General features: G+C 40.4%; 1 protein-coding gene across 1 annotated transcript in view; it reads right to left on the bottom strand.

Moving 5' to 3' along the window:
* The window catches only part of ADCY1 (adenylate cyclase 1), a 141,770-nt gene extending 123,104 nt beyond the window's left edge, over window positions 1-18,666 (bottom strand). Inside the window, exon 1 of the mRNA XM_005525223.3 lies at window positions 17,998-18,666. Within this exon, the coding sequence (XP_005525280.1) occupies window positions 17,998-18,666 (669 nt within the window). The remainder of the gene's footprint in view (window positions 1-17,997) is intronic.
* Between the last annotated feature and the right edge of the window lie 258 nt (window positions 18,667-18,924).

The raw sequence follows: 18,924 nt of genomic DNA, 5'->3' as shown, positions 1-18,924 counted from the left end.
AAACAATCAAACAAACAAAATCAACAAACAAACCAACCAGCCCCTAAAGAAAGCAAGAATGGATGGACAGACAGACAGAAAATAATGACAAAATAATGGAGTCTCTAAACCTCTGTAAACTAACTTCATTTGAGGCAGTTGTCTTAACAGATAAGCAGGAGTTCTCATCTCACTTAAAATTAACAAAAAGGTGAAGTAACTCTTTAAAATGTACTAATGAGTATACATAATTAAAACAACCTTCTAATCTAGGTCATTGTTTGGTATAGTACTTGGATATGCATGAATGCATTTGGTGCAGAAATCAGGAAGAGTTATGCAAATAGAGCTGAGGACAAGATCTGCCTCATTTCCCAAAATGAGGCCTAAAAGACCTCTTTAGTTGCACAAGAAAAATAATAATAAAGTTACTGCAGTTTTTACTGTGTTATCTAAATCTTACCCAGACTAATCACACTGCAAGTACTGGAAATACATTACTCAAAGCACAATTAGAAAGTCACTCAAATAGTGGTTTTCATCTCTTTTTTGGTCTTGACTTTTAATCTGTCACCTTCTAGTCTATCATTAAAGTCCATTTGAGTCAATTAATATGCCACTCATATACTACATTGACTGCACTATATAAGAAGGGTAGAATTCACACAGTCTGTTGGTGCTGTATTAATATTAGGCCACACAAAAGCCAAGCTTGTAATGCTGTTATCACATGGAGTAGTATGTCACAAAAAGGCAGAACAACAACAAAGAACTCGGAGCCCAAAGGTTGAAAATACTGCTGGTTATCACAAACAAATTGTTCAGAGAGGATGTTAGTCAAGTGGTGTACGAGTGCACATGGAGATTGTGAAAAAAGGTCATTAACACAATCACCTTTTTCACACAGAAAGTATACATGTTGAATTCAATAGCAAAGTGTACACTTTTTCATAGCCAAAGCCCAAATAAATTCTGTTAACCAAAGAAATCCCCCTTTCCACCACTCAATGGCAATAAAAGCCTGATCTGAGATCCACCAGTGAGCTCCCAACAGTCAGGAGTGACAAAGCACATCACACTGAGAAGGAGCTGTGTGTCAGTCCCTGGCTGGGTGATAAAGGAAGCATACTGCTGCAGCACACAAGGAACTCTGTCAGCTCTCTTATATCACACCAGTCACACTTACAGCCCAAACCTCACCTACAAGTGTAGTTGTTTGATACATTTCCATGCCTTACTTTCAAACAGTCCAGATCTGAATGAAGGTGATAGTTTCACAGGGGGAATATGAGTTTGAAATTAACATGCTTAAGTGTAAAATAATCTTCCAGCAGACAGACAAATGTTTCTGCTTGAGAGAACAGTGTTTATGAAACAGCAGGCCCTTTAGTTGCCCTGGAAACTATATTTGTAAAGGGCTGTAACTTATATTGTCCTGGAGGCTTTTAACATTTGCATTAAAGCTTCAGAGGACAAGAACTGTCAGAGAGTATTTATTCACAAAAACCCAAGCTTCACTTTAAGAATGCTGAGTGGTGTATTATTTTTTTTTTCCTGGCAAATGATAACTGATCTTTCAAGAAGCAAACAAAGAAAACCTCAAGAAGTTGGATATGTTTGCAGAGAGTCACAAGCAATACACTTAGGATATTACACTTGCTGGTCAGGGCTGCACAGAGAACTTCAAACAGAAGGAAAAAAGAATTCATAAAAGGAATAACAACAGTTTAAGTATTTTCAGCATTTTCTATTTACTGCTGTTCAGTAATGACCCTCAGGTTGCATCCAGAAACCTCCATCAGATTAGGACATACTCTGTAATCACAGATTTAAGAAGATCTCTTTAGAAAAAAAGTATGAAAAAGTATGAAAAGATGCAGAAAGCTAAAACTGAATATTTTATTTCAAATATTTAGTGACAAAATGTTCTTTGTTTTAGACCCAAAAGAACTTTTTATTTTCCAAGAACTATGAAAAAACCCCAGCTTTTCAGCTATTATCACAGCTTCACAAACTTACCTTGTACAGAACATCTTGCAGAAAGTGCCAGCTATTTTATTGCTTTCTGACCTTATAAACAGTTTATAAGGGAGTCTTGATGCTCATACTTAAGCAAATCCACCCCTGAAGTTACTGGGTGAAATGCTTATTGCAGAATAAAGCAGAACAGTCAGAGAGATACTGTTTGATTGTTCTCATTTCTGCATAAATTTCTATTCTTGAAAAGTGTAAGGAATTGAAGCTCCCCAAGAGGAATCCTCTTTTGAGGGTCTTGCACAAGCAGGAGTTGAGGACATGATCCAGAAATTTATATTTACGACATGCGTAATAAAAATATGAAAATATATCAAAAAGAGAGACCTTCCCCTGGTTATAGAGATGCTTAGAGACGAGTTGAGGGAAAATTTTTATGAAGTCTGTGCAAGAACACTAACAAGGAAAAGAGACAGACAGAATGAGAAACTGAGAGTCCTCTGACTCATTTCCTTTGGGAGAGAAAAACTGAATGAGGAAAGAGAGAAAATAAAAAACAGGAAGGATATTTCTTTCAATAACTTTCAGAATCAATATGCTTTGTCTCTGTGAAGGAGATTGTGCACTACAGACCATTTGCAATATTCAAATGTATTATTCAAATTGCAAAAAGAAAGCACAGTGAAATTTTCACAAAGGAAATCAGAGAAAGAGAGGAAAATTGTATTTTTTCACAATATTTTATAAAACAAAGTCACTTATATTCCTCGCTTCATAAACTTTTTATCTATTCTTTGATCATTTTGATTTTTGTTCTAAAGTATGCTTTAATCATGTACTGCCAAACATACTGACACAAGTAAAGGTCTGCAATGTACATGGCAAAATTCTTCTAACTCACAAGATTTGTGAAGCTGCTCCTGGGAATTATAATCTGTTAGCAATGGGATACAGAACAGTTTGCATCTTCTTTTTTGTTTGATTAACCAGTGGCACCCTCAAGCTTCCTCCCATGTACATCCATCTTATATCTACTTCTTTAATGTTGTGGAACAAAATGAAGCCCAAATCCTCTGCAGACAAATGAGTGTACTGCCTCCAAAAAACCTGCTAATAATTCTTTAGAAAGGTCAGACAGAAAATAAAATAGTGAGCATTTAGGGGGCATTTGAATTTTTCAGATTTTCCATTGCTTAGTGTAAGTTTCTTACCATTATCATAATTAAACCACAATATGCTCTGGTATAATGCCATTCATCTTTATCACACTATATGTCCTACAGAATTACAACAGATAGACATTAAAATGTATAAATTATAGATCTTTTGTTCAAAAAACAAGATGGAAATTTATTCAAAAACATATTTGTAGTTTCCAAGGAAGAAAAAATTGAAATTAAAAAATTTTGATTGTTTTTGGAAAATATATAGATGAATAGCTATTCTTTCTTGTGTATAATCATGCCATTGCTTTGGGTAAACAAATTCAACCTTTCATTTACATCTTTTGCAGTTAATAAAAAAGTCACTGAAGCAAATACATTGAAAAAAAAAGATTAAGTGGCTCATAAACATGCTCCATTTAACTGTAACATGAAACTCCTCACTCTTTTATGAACATCCTGCCCCGAGTCATGCAGACCAGAGGAAAAGCTTCATCTCAAAGTAATTGAAAGGAAAACATGACAGTGTATCTTAGCCCAGAGGAAATGGAAATATTTTAAACTATTCCTTAGGGCATTATGATGCTTAATATGGAGTAGTTACTTATTAAGTTCTTGTCCCAGTCAACTGCAGCTGAAGTCAGGACACTTCCAATCTAATATGATTGACCTCTGAATTTTGGAAAATCATCTCACCTCTCTTCATCTTAGACTTCTTCCTGTTCTTTACGATGTCTAGCAGAGCAATACGAATTGCCTGTTATTTGTGCACTTGGACAACAAGCACTGAGTTGAGAAGCTCATGAGAATTGACACTTGTAGATGTTACCACAACATCAAATATTAAATAATAATAAGACATAGTGAATTTCAGCCTAGAATTTGATATGTAAGGTTTGTGAGCAATGCCTTGTTTGCTATGTGTTAGTGTTTTCTCAGCTGCAATGAGAAAACAGTCATTAGAAAAGAAGCACCTTGAGCAGTTAGATCCTTCCTGAAACACAACTGCAAGGTAAGACTAGTTTCAGGACATAGTAGTAGTACATTTCATAGCACTCCACCACTAATTTTCAGCAAGCATTCTTTTGTGCTTCCAATGAATTTTCTGCATGACATCTTTATTTGAATACATTCAACAACAGTACTATGCAAGACCTCTTCCTGAAACACACCGCAAGACAAATTTAAATAGACTGTAAATCTTCAGCTCCTGCTGTGACTGGATGCAACAGCGCTGAAAAGCATAGGTTATTATAGGGTATCATCTTGCTATCAAAATTAAGGCCTTCTTCAAGGGTCTGCTTTGTAACTCAGGTGTTTAGAAACAAATATAGCCAAAGTAGTAGTGTAAGATAAAATCTGCCTATTTTGTGTGGGGAGAAGATAGTTTCTGTCCATCTGAAAGAAACAACATATTCACATAACATTTCCAAGCTAACATGCAAAACCCATTGATTTCCCATATCAAAATTCCATATAGTATCTTTGGTACTTGATACCAAAGGCATGTAACCTGCTCCAGAACTTCCATGACTCATTCACTAAGGAAAATATACTGGTTATAAATGATCCACTTCTTTATGGACACTGGTGCAATATTTGAAGTTTTGAGGCACTTAAAGATGGCACCTAGTAGGAATCCAAATTGTTTAAACAACTTTATTTTGCTTCTAACCATTTTTAAATGTAACTTTTTTTTTTCAGTATAATTTAGAAAATTAGTTCCCCTATATACATGGTGTCAGGGCGGGTCCTTGGATTACTTTTCAAGTGTTTTTGAAACATAAGAAAATGGGATTTTTCGTCATTAACAGTAATTTATGTTTTCAAACTGCTTAATAAGGTTTGGAACCTAAGCTGAAAGCTGTTCCAGGATCCATTGATGAAAGCCATTGTTTCAACACCTATACTAAATCAACCAACACTTAGCTATAACACCAGTTTTAAGTATTTTCCAGAAATCCATATCTAAATTAAGGCACATATGATTAAGTATAAAGTTAAAAGTTAGGCTGCATTTACAAAAGACGTAACCAGGCTAACACTATTCCTGCTGAAGTTCAAGCAGCAAATACAATGTGGCTGTTACATGAGGACCTAAATTGACAGAACAGCAAAAAAAAACATTTCTGGACCTTTTTTTTCCACTGGCTGTCCCTTCCTATTCCCAGTCTCTTCATGCCAGAAGCCCATGCAGGTGTGATAACAACTTTGGAAAGCATCCATCTAGGAGCCCATCCTACCTGGCTGGTTCTAATTCCCATTGGTGGCTTCCCATTCCACTCAGAGCAGGGGTTCAACTGCTATTGCATGGTGAAAGCTAGTGGACAGGGGGCTGTACCCACATGTATGAGACTACCTTTTTTTTGTGGTAATGATGATTTAAAATACTGATTCAGAGCAAAATTGGGCTGGTAAAATCTCTTTTCTGGAAACCCATAAAGAAACAGCTGGCCTTTTAACATTGTTTAACCTAAATCATTCACCTGTGAAACTTCCTTCCTACTAGACTCTAGATATCGGATATTCCTGGAGTCTGGGCAAAGTCTAGACACTGTTTTTCAATGCTAGAGATTTCTGATTCCTATTCAGAGAGCATTACATGAGCACCACATGTCATCACACCTACTAATGGTTTCCAAGTTTACTGTTCAGGACATAAACAGCAGATGTGATGACGTCACCAGTTACCACCAGGCTTCATGAGCTCTCCTTTTATCTGATCTGTGTATTAGCACTTTAATGCCACTTTATGGTCTACACAGAGATGAGATTACAGCCTAGAAGGCTGTACAGACAAAATACACCTAGCTGTGTTACAGAGTTTCTAAAGTCACAGACTAAGCTTGACTGACATATTCCCAAAATCATGCCTTAGGTGGGACAGTACACAGTGCTGCCCACCTTTAGGAAAAGCACAGGCACAACTGACCTAGAATAAGAGGGACTCCACAGGGCAGAAAGTGAGTGCACCAAGGTCTGTCAGAATGTCTCTCTTCTTTTGAATGTAAAGAATTGTGTTACAGTTTTCTTGAGTCAGAGGAGAAAATGTATTACCTGGAGTTCCTGTTCTGTTTGCACACGCTGTAAAGCTGGCACAGTTTGTACATGGAGAGCCCAACACTGGGACAGTGTGCTTCAGATGCCCAAGGCATCATCAACAGGCTGGTGAAAAATGCAGTTTGTTTCTTGTCTTTGACATTATGTTTGACTGACACTGACATTGCAATGTGTCCAAGGACTAAATTAATCCTCAAAATGGATAGTGCAACCAAGACTCTGCTGTTTACTAATTGTTAAATGGACACCTACTAGCCATTTACATGTCAGTAATTTTGTCTTGATAAGAATTTCCTCCATTCATTGTGTACCAGACTAGAAATTCACTCATTTAGAGAGGTCAGGAGAGGTGTAATAAGTGAAGCGTTCTATCTGCTGAAAAAAGCCTGAGAAAGCCAACTAGATGCTATTTTTCCTATGGTACTCCTTTGTCACATGAAACTCCCCAACATTTAACCCATAATCTGCTCAGACTGATAGTACCAATCAGCATCTACAATTGCTAATATTGCAATACCCGTGTGATAGAGTGATACACTATTATGTCCTGGCCGCTGGTAGACCTCTGACGTCTACACCAATCCTAGGAATGTTTCCAACTGGAGATAGTTGAACCAACTCTGAAAACAACTGAGAGATTGTCAGATGCTAGAGAGAGAAACATTTCTTTTGAGGATTAGTATTCTCACCCCTAATGGCTTTCCCTTTGTCTACTCCCATACAGCCTGCTTTGTGCCAGCTTTTAAGCTACTATACCTACTTGTTTCCAGATAGCTTAAGCATTCCTTGAAGGAAAAAACCCACACCCTCTAAATACTTTGCATTTGTTGCCATGTTACATACACAGAAACTTGAACTTTACAAACCTAAATTTGAAATGTGGCTCTAAAGAAGAAAAGACTTTTCCCTCATACACCTCCACTCTTGAACCCCTGAGCTGCAATAAGGAAGAAAAAAATCTTTTCCAAGCTTTGCACCATTGAATAGAGCCATCTCCATCTAGGATTTGCACAGTAAGATCACTGTAACTCAGAAATAGATCAGCTTTAGAAATGCATTTTTTTTTTTAAATTACAACTTCAGAAAAAGGGTTTCAGCTGTACAAAGTAGCTGTAAATCTTTCATTTTTCAGTTTTTTTCTATTTTTTATGAGTGGAATGGCAGCAACTGTGATACACAAGGGAAAAAGGAGCTGAGATAGCTGATATATCCCTGTGAAGAGAATGTCTTTGAGAATGTTAGATAATGGTTTATTTATATGTCAAATCCTTACATTTAAAAAGGACCAGAAACTTAATAAACTTCAAAGACGTCTTCAGGGGCATGTAAGACATTTTGTAGGAAAGACAGTTTCTCCTTACTTTAGGTATTATATCTTTATCCCAAGAGAAAGGAAAATCTTTATGATCAGTACCTAAGCTCAGTTTTTCAGCATACAATTGTGCTGAAGAAATGTGACTTTTGCAAATGATGGCAAAAATATTTGGAACAAAGGAGATGACTGCAGGCTTGCTAATGGACAAGAGAGACAACACCTTGGGGTTGAATATTGTGTATCCTTAGGGGAATTATGAAAGATTGTATCTGGTTGATATTCCTTTTTGAGGGAAATTCAGTAGAGGGTACCACACCAAGAACTGCAGTAATCAGCAAAAACCTGACAGGGACTGGTTGCACCAAAGCATCAGCAGGAAAATAAAAAAAAAGCAAGCAACCAAAAAAAAAATTAAATTATTACATCCTCTGATGATACACTAACACTGCTACAAAAATATCAGTTAGGGATAGAGAATAACCCACAGCTTTATAAGTGGACATTGCCCATTTCAGTACTTCTGGTCATCCTAACTGTAAAATAAAAACTGTTGATTTTTTCAGAGTATTCTTCTAAGACTCAAGAATAAGAAAAGTGCATTTGTCATTGCCAATAGGCAAGCTAAGAAAATACAGCAAATTATGCCCACTCCTTCCTCTTGAACATCACTATCCTTTTCAGTGATGGATACTCCAGAAGCTATTATAAGAAGAGTATGCACTCCCAGATAGAAAATCACACTGCTCTCCTACCAAAGCCATTTCAGTCATTGTGTTAACATTAATCAGTATTGTGAAGTGCAGTTTAGAATAGGAAACCCCTCTTCAGGCTGTGTTCTCTTCAAAGGCAAAAACCAGACTAATCTTTTTAATAGTGCAAGCAAGAAGGAATGGACTATTGATAAAGCAGTTTATTTTGACTAACAGATGAGGCAAATTAACTCAGCTGCAATCTCCTCAATCTACTGCTGCCTAAAATAGAGAGAGCTGCATGGAGAAGGCCAAATAAGATGCTGTAATCTTTCCATCTGGAGGAACTCAAGCAGCTATCATTCACCACTGTCATTTACATAACTGGTGGAGGAAAGAGGGAACTCACTGAACTTGGAGAGTGCTCAGTTTGTTTCTCTGTTTTGAAAAGCACCATTATTCCTAGTATTTCAGAGCATATAGGAGTGACAGAGCATTCACCATAGCTAATCCAACTGTGAACTTAAAACTGGGCTTCTTCAACTCCCACAGCCCCTGCAATGACAGCTGATTTACACTAAACTAGCAAGGATCAGCAGAGAGATCAGCACAACAGCTTGCAGGGTGCAGTACCAGGAATCACACAGGACATCAATGAGGAGCAATCCTCACTTTCCAGGGCATAGCACCACAACTCTGGGATCCATAATACCAGGTGAGAGAAGCATTCATATCTTTGACAGCCATGACAGCAGTGACCAGGAGTCTGCAGAGCAGACTCCAGAGACAATGTGCAATGGTGGAAATTTGATCCTGGTGCAGCTTCTGTCTCTTGCGTGCTTGTTTGGCCATAACTTTACACTGCTATTACTTCTTCCATGTCATTTCACAAACAAGCAGATACCGGCTTTCTATGTAGTTCACATTAAATGATGTACCTGTTTACTTGAAACATCCTGGGAAGAAATTACTACAGGCAAGAAGAATTTTTGGCACATCAGGTAAATCTCCCTGAAGCCCTGTGAAATGGTTTTTGGCATTTCAAGTGAAATGAGGTTCACACCAAAATCCTTCACCTTTGAATGAATAGGGATTAATTTACCTCAAAATTAATTTTCCTACATTGTGTTTTATACAGAGACGACAGAGAGAGGAAGGAAGTGGCGGAAGGAAGGAAGTGGAGGAAGGAAGGAAGGGGCGGAAGGAAGTGGCGGAAGGAAGGAAGTGGCGGAAGTGGCGGAAGTGGCGGAAGTGGCGGACGTGGCGGAAGTGGCGGAAGTGGCGGAAGTGGCGGAAGTGGCGGAAGTGGCGGAAGTGGCGGAAGTGGCGGAAGGAAGGAAGGGAAGGAAAGGAAGGGAAGGAAGGAAGGAAGGGAAGGAAGGAAGGAAGGAAGGAAGGAAGGAAGGAAGGAAGGAAGGAAGGAAGGAAGGAAGGAAGGAAGGAAGGAAGGAAGGAAGGAAGGAAGGAAGGAAGGAAGGAAGGAAGGAAGGAAGGAAGGAAGGACGGAAGGAAGGAAGGAAGGAAGGAAGGAAGGAAGGAAGGAAGGAAGGAAGGAAGGAAGGAAGGAAGGAAGGAAGGAAGGAAGGAAGGAAGGAAGGAAGGAAGGAAGGAAGGAAGGAAGGAAGGAAGGAAGGAAGGAAGGAAGGAAGGAAGGAAGGAAGGAAGGAAGGAAGGAAGGAAGTGGCGGAAGGAAGGAAGGAAGTGGCGGAAGGAAGGAAGGAAGGAAGTGGCGGAAGGAAGTGGCGGAAGGAAGTGGCGGAAGGAAGTGGCGGAAGTGGCGGAAGTGGCGGAAGTGGCGGAAGTGGCGGAAGTGGCGGAAGGAAGGAAGGAAGGAAGGAAGGAAGGAAGGAAGGAAGGAAGGAAGGAAGGAAGGAAGGAAGGAAGGAAGGAAGGAAAGGAAGGAAGGAAGGAAAGGAAGGAAAGGCCTCTTTTCAACTTCTTGTGGACAAATTTCATAAGTCTTGTTCAAGCACAATATTCTTTTTTAACCTGATGATACTCAAATTAAGGAAATACTTAATGTACATCTCTTTTTAAAACTGTGTTTATTAGTGTTGTTTAACTTTCTAATTTTGTGTGGGTGGATAATTGCTTTCATCTTCTAAGAGGTAATCATAAGCAGATTTATGGCAATTGACAAACATTTCTACATTGTAGTGTATGAATGAGTAACCTATGAAAAAAACCCACAACTGCCAAGTTAAGCACTTCTTAATTTTATGTTCTAATCACTGTAAAAAGTTAATTATGTTTACTTCTATACAGGAGATGTACAACCATTTGTTACTGAACCCAAGAATTAACATCTTGCTCCAGAGCAAATATCTGAAAGGTGATGTTAAAGTGAAATATTGCTCTATAACATTTTTCATACTAGCCACACATTTCTTGCAAAACACATCTCTGGATGACAAAGAATTTCTGTATTTCCTGAACTACAGCTAAAGAAGTAACAATCTTTCTTGTGGGTTTTTTGCACTTTATTGCTCGCCTTAGAGCCACATACTAGATCCGCATTTCTGGGATTTTTCATTCTCTCAAATACTGATGGAGAAAACAGCTTTTCTGTATAGATAAAGCACTTGGTGATTTTATTTCAGGAATCAGATCATGAGGTAAATTCATGTAGAATATAAACAGCTGGACAAAGTAGTAACTATATTGTTTCCTCAAATTCCTCCAGGTATTTATCTTAAAAATTTGAAGCAAAGCAAATTTCTTCCATGAAATGTTTCCCAGAGGAAGAAAATAAGAAAGAAAGTAATATAATTTGAAAAAAAATTACAATATTACATTCTACTCATTGATAATACTTTAGACCCATCCATCATAGCCAGAAAGCTCAGCTCCAAAACTTGAATAAGTCTCTTCTGCTTGCACTCCTTCCTCACCTTCCCAACAGCAAGAGTTTTATGGGAGTTAATATTGCCTGAGTTCTTCCTGTCATAAAACACAAACAGTTCAAGTGTAGAAGAAATTTTCATATAAGGTTATGAATTAATCAGAACATGAAGTCTGTCTGAAGCCATGCCTTTCCCACACTCATAACAGACTTTCTAACAATTTTTCCCTCTTGGCACCACCAAGAGTTCAGAAGGAATGAAAAACAATGCTTTTCTGGCTCATCTCTGGTTTTCCATACATGCCACCTACATTTAGTTATGTTTGTACCACTTTATGCTAACACAGAAGAGATGTAAAGCCAGGAGTATATTGTCTTTTGCAACTGAGAAAGTTAAAGACAGTAACTAACCATGAGAGACAGAAAACATGATTTTATGCTAGCTAATGTTTTCTGGAATAGCAAGAGAAGGAATGCACTGCATCTAAACTGACAGAATGAGATAAGATGCTAGAAAGAACATTTTTGTTCTGGTTAGTAAGGCCCATGTACAGACAAGCACACATTCAGGGCTGTGCTTAAGGTAGATGAAAAGAAATTGAAATCTGCACTACCTTAGTTGTATTACACTGGCTCTGTCTAGCAAAACACTGCACTATTCTAATAACTGGGGTAAACAAGATTAGGAAAATATTTAGAAGCCTGAATGGCAGAACATATCAAGAAAAAATACTCCCTGTAATCAACATTTTCTCATAGGAGTTTAGCTCTGGATATATCCAAAATTACATGTTCAGAAAAAAAAGAAGAAATAAATTAAGGAAAAAAGGAATAGAAACCCTTGGTAATTTATCCCATAGAACCACCAAAAATCTTTTAAACCAAATTGGCAGCCCCTGAGCTCCGAGCTGCACAAACACACACAAAAACTACTTTTCCATGCAGTAAGCATGTAAATTAATACAGTTCATAATTACTAATATTACATGCAATGTTTTGCTATAAACTAGGGTCTAGGCAATAACATTTTGCCATTTTGAAATGAAAGCACCCTTAGGCTCACTTTAATAGCATTAAAATAAAAGCAGTAACAGGACACGTGGAGACAGTCTAAGCTACACACATTAAGAAGGAACGTAACCATACAGACCTGTAATACTGCATTGCCATTGCTCTTACTCTATTGCCACTGCTATATAAAAAGCTGTAAGTTATTCACTAACTTTGCAAAGCTTCCAGACTCAGTCATGTCAGGCTTGTTCTGGGCTAAAATTGTAGCTTCTCAGGCTGAGTTTTTGTGGTTTGTTTGTTTGTTTTTGTTTTTAACTACTGCACACATTGTTTTACCTGGTTTAAACATTTTTCCCTAATTGACCAGATCTCTCTAGCTCATTTATGTTACTTTTGCTTATCTTTGTTAGCACAACAGTTTTATGATTAAAACATAACACTGTACTATGCAGACATGTAGATCTGTGGAAACATGGTATAGAAGAGATGAGAAGGGGAGACACAGGAGATAGTGGAGTACAAGCATGGGATTACAAAAGGTGCAGCGCAGACTTAGTGTGGAAGATAACACCCACAGCTATAAAAAAGACCCCCACAATGGTCAGTTAAAGAAATGTGAACATGAAGATGCACAGATCTGGTATTAGTTGCAACAAAGAGAACAAAGAACAAGTATTTAACATACATGAAAAGAAAACTATTTTAAAAATTTGGATGAAACATGGAGCTGTAGAATGACAAAGGAAGAGAAATGCATATTATCAACATTAACATAAACATCCCCTTCCTTCCTGTGGAAGACTCCAGATGCTGCCAATATAGGCAACACCACCAGCAGAATGAAAGCTATCACCCTGAGAACCTGGAGACACAAGAGAATGTAGAGCCTAATGTCAAATAAAGTGGGTAGAAGCTGAGTGTATAACAGTATTAGCTTTTTTTAATTATTATTTTTGAATTTTTTTTGAATAGAAGTCCTCTTTTTCTTCAGTAATAATGGGATATTGCCTATGAATAACAACTAAACTTCTAAGATAAACTATTGTTGACTATGTCTCCAAGTCATATGATTCTTGACAGTTTCTCAAAGGCTTCTTTTTTCTCAACCATGCAGAACCATCAGCAATTTTTGGAAATCCAAGGAGAATAGCAGTGTCAGCAGTCTGCAGACTCAGGAACCCAAGAGCATACTAATCTCTGTGTGGGGAAGGATCCTGTACTCTACATTCCATAGAAAATCCTATGCTTCAGCCCCTCGATAAAGTGACTCTGGTCAATACCTGGCAAAACCTATGCCACAAATTAAGATACCACTTTGACTAGGAAGGAATAAAAACCCCAAAATCCCCCAAACTTTTAACAATCTTTCAATATGGACTAAATATGAAATGAGACTTAGAGTTACACACAGATATTGAGAAACTCTAAAAATAGTGCTCCCTGTATTTGGAAAGAGAGGATAATAGTGAATTCAAACAGATTATTAGTGCACAGATATATCTGCAATTCTAGAGATACTCTTGATACTATTATTTGAAAAGCATCACAAAGAATGAACTAGTACAGTCCCTCACCAGCGTTTTATATGCATGAAGGAGAAAACTGGAATTTTGCACTGAATAATCATGACAGTGGAGCTGAGCTGTCTTTGATGTACAAGTCTTTTTATTAGGCTACTAGACTCTGCCTTCTATGTGAGAGACAAAGGTGTGGATATGAACAGTTCTGCCAGTGATGTGTTCATTAATTGCCTTTTAAACACTGGCAGAAATAAGATTAATTTTGGCATGACAATTCCTTGTGATATTCTATAATAACATCACAACCTGCAAATAGTTAAGAATATAAAATAAAATTTTAATTAATTATTTATTTTAAATAAATTATACCAATTTCCCCCACATTGTCCTTTACACATCTATCTATCCCTACTACACTTTTTGGTACTGGCTGAATCAATGAAGGTACTATCATACAGTTGAATAAATGCATGCATAAAATCAGTTTTAAATGCAGGCAAAAAAACCCCAACAAACCAAGAAAAAAACTAAAAAAAACCAAAAACAAACCCCAAAACCCAAACAAATTAACCAGAACCCACTTTTTTCACCACAATCCTGAAAAATTTTGCGCTACTTTATGACAGAACCATTCTTTCTTCTGCTCTTTGCTACACATGCAGATTTGCTCTTTCACAAAGACTCCTGTGATGTGTGAGGGTACTTTGGTAGTATATGATTTGGTTTTTAATTTTCTGGAAAAAAACATACTTTTTAACAAAAGGGGACAAAAATATTTTGAGGGACAGAAACAGTTATTTAATGGTAAGATATGAAATGGTGCATATGCCACCACTGAGTAATTTCTATGAGCAGCCTTTGCCTTCCTTACCCCATCTGGTCCTCATGTCTCTAACACCCACTCACTGCATTACAATAAAAATTATATTAAGATCCTTTGGGCAGGATTCTGTATTTCTGTAAGGGCTCTGAAGCACCTAACATGTATCTGGAATCTGTAAAGGGAAAATAAAAAAAAAAAGAAAAAAAGAGATAAGAGTCAAAGCTTTTAAAACTTCATTTATGGATACCCTGTCACCTTATATGGCAGGAGCATTTTGTTCCATGATTCTGAAGGAAAGAGTCCAACTAATATGATGAATGTGATATTGGTTATATACACCATTAATTATATATATATATATATAAAATCAATTACTACCTTTCTATTTAGAAATGAGCATGACATATTAGTAGATTGGAATCTTTCATTTGAAGAACAAAACACTTATTGAGTGGAAAGCTGAAGGTCAAGTTCTGTCACATTATTCCCCTGACTCTCATCACCTCCCCGTACTTGCTTTCCTGCTCTCCTCTTGCCTTGATATGACATATGACATACCTATGTCTCACCTCTGGCATGGCATGGCATGATCTCCACAGGCAATACTGTGCTGTCAGAAAACTATCACTTGCAAATTAAATGTGCTTTACTCAACAGAAGTCATGACAAACTTCTGCCAAAAAGAGCATTGGTTTTACTATGTAGAGAATTCATACATATGAAAGAATGCAAGTATTAAGCATGCCACGAGGTGCACTCATGTTCTGATCTGGCACTATTGAAGCTAGTGAGGCTTTTGGCATTCAAAGATTTGCAAGTGGTGATTCCACAGACTTTGTGAAATTGAAGATGCGCATCTAAAAGCTCACTTCAGAAAAAATCCCTTAACTTAGCTATGCCTGTAAATGGATTGAACTTGAAAAAAAATTAACTATTTGGTCTTGCTGACAAATTTCCAGTTTAACTTCAATGGAAGTTACTAGACCTGCAGTCTCTTAAAGCTCAGGCTAAGCAAAAATGAAATTGATTCCCAAGTGGGTTCCCTGCCCGAATCACAAAAAAGTCAGAGCTCTTTAATGGAATACTGGTCTCAGTGGTTGGGGCAGGTGTTTCTGCATTTCTGGATTCTTCAGATATCTGTTTAAAAATTTAAATTAATTCACTTGCTTGGGGCTAGGGAGCAAGGGGTTGGGAGAGACAACAGAGCCCTTCATGCTATTGCAGCTCTGCACAGAGCAGTCTTGCTTCCCTGACACGCCGACTGCATGCTGTGTCTACAAGCATGGGGGCTGTCATGATAATACCCAATGTCTGGGAAGCAGATCCCAGTCATGAGAAAAGGTCCATTCTAACCCTTATAAAAAAGGCTCAGCTACTCTCAGGCCAAGCAAATAAAATTTAGATGATGTGGCCTTTACATATCTTTAAACTTCCAACCATTGCAAAGTTGTTCCTTGGAAAAGCAAAAAAACCTTCTTTGTGAGGGAAAATTCCCTTCCATACATGGAGATGGTCTTCAAACCAGAAGACTTATTCCTTGCCAAAAAGCCACAAATCAGTGTGCGTTTCTGTGCGATACTAGTTCACAAACCTGTTATTTTGCTTGCCTATCAGCTGGTTTCTGCCTCCTGTTATCAGCAAAGCATACTGCTTTGGGGACTGCATACAAACCACTGAAATTACTCTGGTGGGGGGAGATGGTGATGAAGAAGAAAGATAGATAGATATGTTACATCAGATGCTAGTCAACTATTTCCACTAATCTTCAAGTCAGTTTCTTGCCAGCTGAATAACTGAGTTAAACTATGTGAAGGGAGAGAGCTAGCAGATTTTTTCCCCTTCAAAATGTTTCACATTCATGACCTTGGTTAGATAATTTAGTGAGCAGACGTTATTGTCAGCTTCTTTATGTTACTCACCTACAAGAGCAGATGCCACACTGAGCTGCAGCTTGGCATCAAGGAAAGTCTGCCTATGTGTCCGGGTAGCCAGAATAGCCTGGACTCCCATAAGGACTAATTGGTACTCCAGTAAAAAGAGCTATCTTCAGCCCTATTCAAAAGGAATATTCTAGTGGTTTTAGCATCCTTCCGGATGCTTTTTAGGAAGGCTTCTCTCAGTGCTTCTGGATTTCATCAGCTCTTCCTCACATGGAAACTCTAAATCACATATTTAAAAATAGACCATCAGATTATCTGGGTAAATCATAAAGCTCAGCTTATCTCTCTCTTCCCCTTCAAAATATACAATTTATTTTGTCCACCAGCTCAGCAGCGTGAAGCCATCAATAATCCTGTTTGTCTCAGTAACCCCACTCAGTGATTGTCTCTGTGTCTCTATTCCGTGCATCTATGTCACACTGGGGTGTGTGTGTCTGTGTGAGCACGGAAGAAGGATCCAGGAATTTGCAGTTCTGGGCACAAAGGTATACAGTCCTGCTGTATTTATGCCCATGTCAACTGTGCATGTTCCAGCATCACAACATCACAGCCTTACACAGTCATGGAGAATAATGCCAGCATTTTGCAGTAGTAATGTACTAAGTACTTCAATTACGCATTAAATTGTTGTTTAGCACCAATCTGGACGACAGAAGCGGTGTCCTTCTCCTGAGGGCAGGCATAATCAATGCGTGCAAGGAAGGACACAAACATTTTTCAATTCCTCTTTCCCAGTGGTTCAGACGCACCACATAATAGAGCCTTCAGGAGCAAACCCCGACTGCCAGCCCACGTTTCCTATACGCGCATCTCCTCATCCTCCTCCCCCTGCCAGTGCGGCCCATCAGGCCACGAGAGCCGGAGAAAGCCCTGCAGGGATATAAATAGCTCCTCGGGGGAGGAGGGGAGAGTGCAGCAGCACGTTTCTAAAGATGCTTGCTGCAGAGGGAGGTTTTGCTGGATTAATTCGGAGGGAAAAGGGAATTGCTAGGAAGTTCACTGCTTTAGCAGGCAATGTCTGTGGAAAGGGGGCAGCAGGTGCCCTGGGGAAGCTGAAGAGGGAATGCCGCGCTTGCTGGGAGAGCAGCGAGGTGGGGTTCCCTCTTTGAGCGTCCCACCTATTTCAAATCGTTTCCTCAGAGCCCCTCCCGCAGATGGGCTGTGCATAGGCACGAAGGGCCCACGGCTGAGACAGACAGCGAGGATACGAGCCAACTCGGTGGAGGTGTTATTAGCACACGCAGCTTATTGTCTGTGCCAAGTTTGTAGAGCCAGGTGGTGCTACTGATGCGCGCTGTATTGCACGGACTGTGCATGCGGTGCTCTGAACTTGCCCCATGAGTAAGGCACGGTATCGCGGGCTTCCCTGCCCTGCCCCGTTTTCCTTGGAGAGACAAAGAGAGACAGAGAGAGAACCGAGAGGTTCTGTCTCCCCAGAGTCACCCCATCCCCACCTGCCTCCCGGAAACTTTCGGAAACTACAGACACAGCCTGGGGCACAGGTGCGCGCTCGCCCCTTTCCCTCCGGAGCCAGCTCCGGGCACTCCCCCGCCGCCGCCCGGGCCGCTCCGCGCTCCCTCCCTGCCTCCCCCCGGCGGGCCGGCACTGCGCGGCTCTGCGGTGCTGCAGCACCCGGCCCGGCCCGGCCCGACCCGGCCCGGCCCGGCTCGGCCTCTCTCACCGTCCTCCAGAGCCGCTGCCGCTTGGCACTGACGGAGGTGGCGGTGACGATGAGGTGGGAGACGGACACCACCAGCCCGAAGACGATGGCCAGCAGCGTCCGGACGGGAAGCAGCGAGTAGGAGACGAAGGTTACCAGCATGAGCTGCCACATGCCCTGCTCGGGAGCGCTGGGCGGCTCCATGCCATAAGCGCCGAGAGAGAAGGGGCAGCAGAGGAAGGAGAAGGTGAAGCTGAAGAGCAAGGTGAGCTTGACGATCTGCTGCAGCTGGGTGACCTGCAGGTACTTGACATTGGTAACGATGAAAAGGGAGAGGAAGATGATGCAGTGCACCGGGTGCGAACCTTTGGAGATGGTCAGGCTGGGGCCGGAGAGCAGCTCCACCAAGGCTAGGCTGGCGGTGAGCACGATGAGGACGGCCAGCGCCTTGAGGGTGGACGTCTGCTCCAGCTTCAGGTTGTAGCTCTGGAAGAGAGCCTCCAGCTCCTTGCAGTCAAACTCGTCCTCGCAGGCGATGGCATCCAGCAGCAGCAAGGGAGGGGGGTCCCCCAAACCGGCTCCCGCTCCCGACGCCGCGGCAGCCGGCGGGGAGCAGCAGCAGTGGCAGCACTTCTTCCTCTTGGTCTTGACTTTCTGAAACGGTATTTCCTCCATGTCAGTGCCATTCATAAACCCGGGGAAGAAATGCTCCTCCAGGTGTCCCCCGCTGCCGCTTTGCCGCCTCGCTGCTCATAAAAGAGAGGGGGGCTGCGAGCAGGAGCCGCGGCCGCTCGCCCGCCGGCAGCCCCCGCCGCTCCGCGGCTCCGGGGCGCACCCGCCAGCCGCCGTCCGCAGCCCGCCGCGCCGGCAGACACCCCCTCCGCTGCCACCCAGGAGCCGGGGGTGGCAGGGACGGCGGGAGGAGAGTCTCACTCGTGTTAATGTGCC

This window comes from Pseudopodoces humilis, chromosome 1 (assembly GCF_049639895.1).
Source record: "Pseudopodoces humilis isolate 2021_Gansu_Grassland_sample_001 chromosome 1, ASM4963989v1, whole genome shotgun sequence".
Classification (NCBI taxonomy): domain Eukaryota; kingdom Metazoa; phylum Chordata; class Aves; order Passeriformes; family Paridae; genus Pseudopodoces; species Pseudopodoces humilis.
Note: the sequence above shows the minus strand (reverse complement) of the source record. Positions and strands in the feature narration are given on the sequence as shown.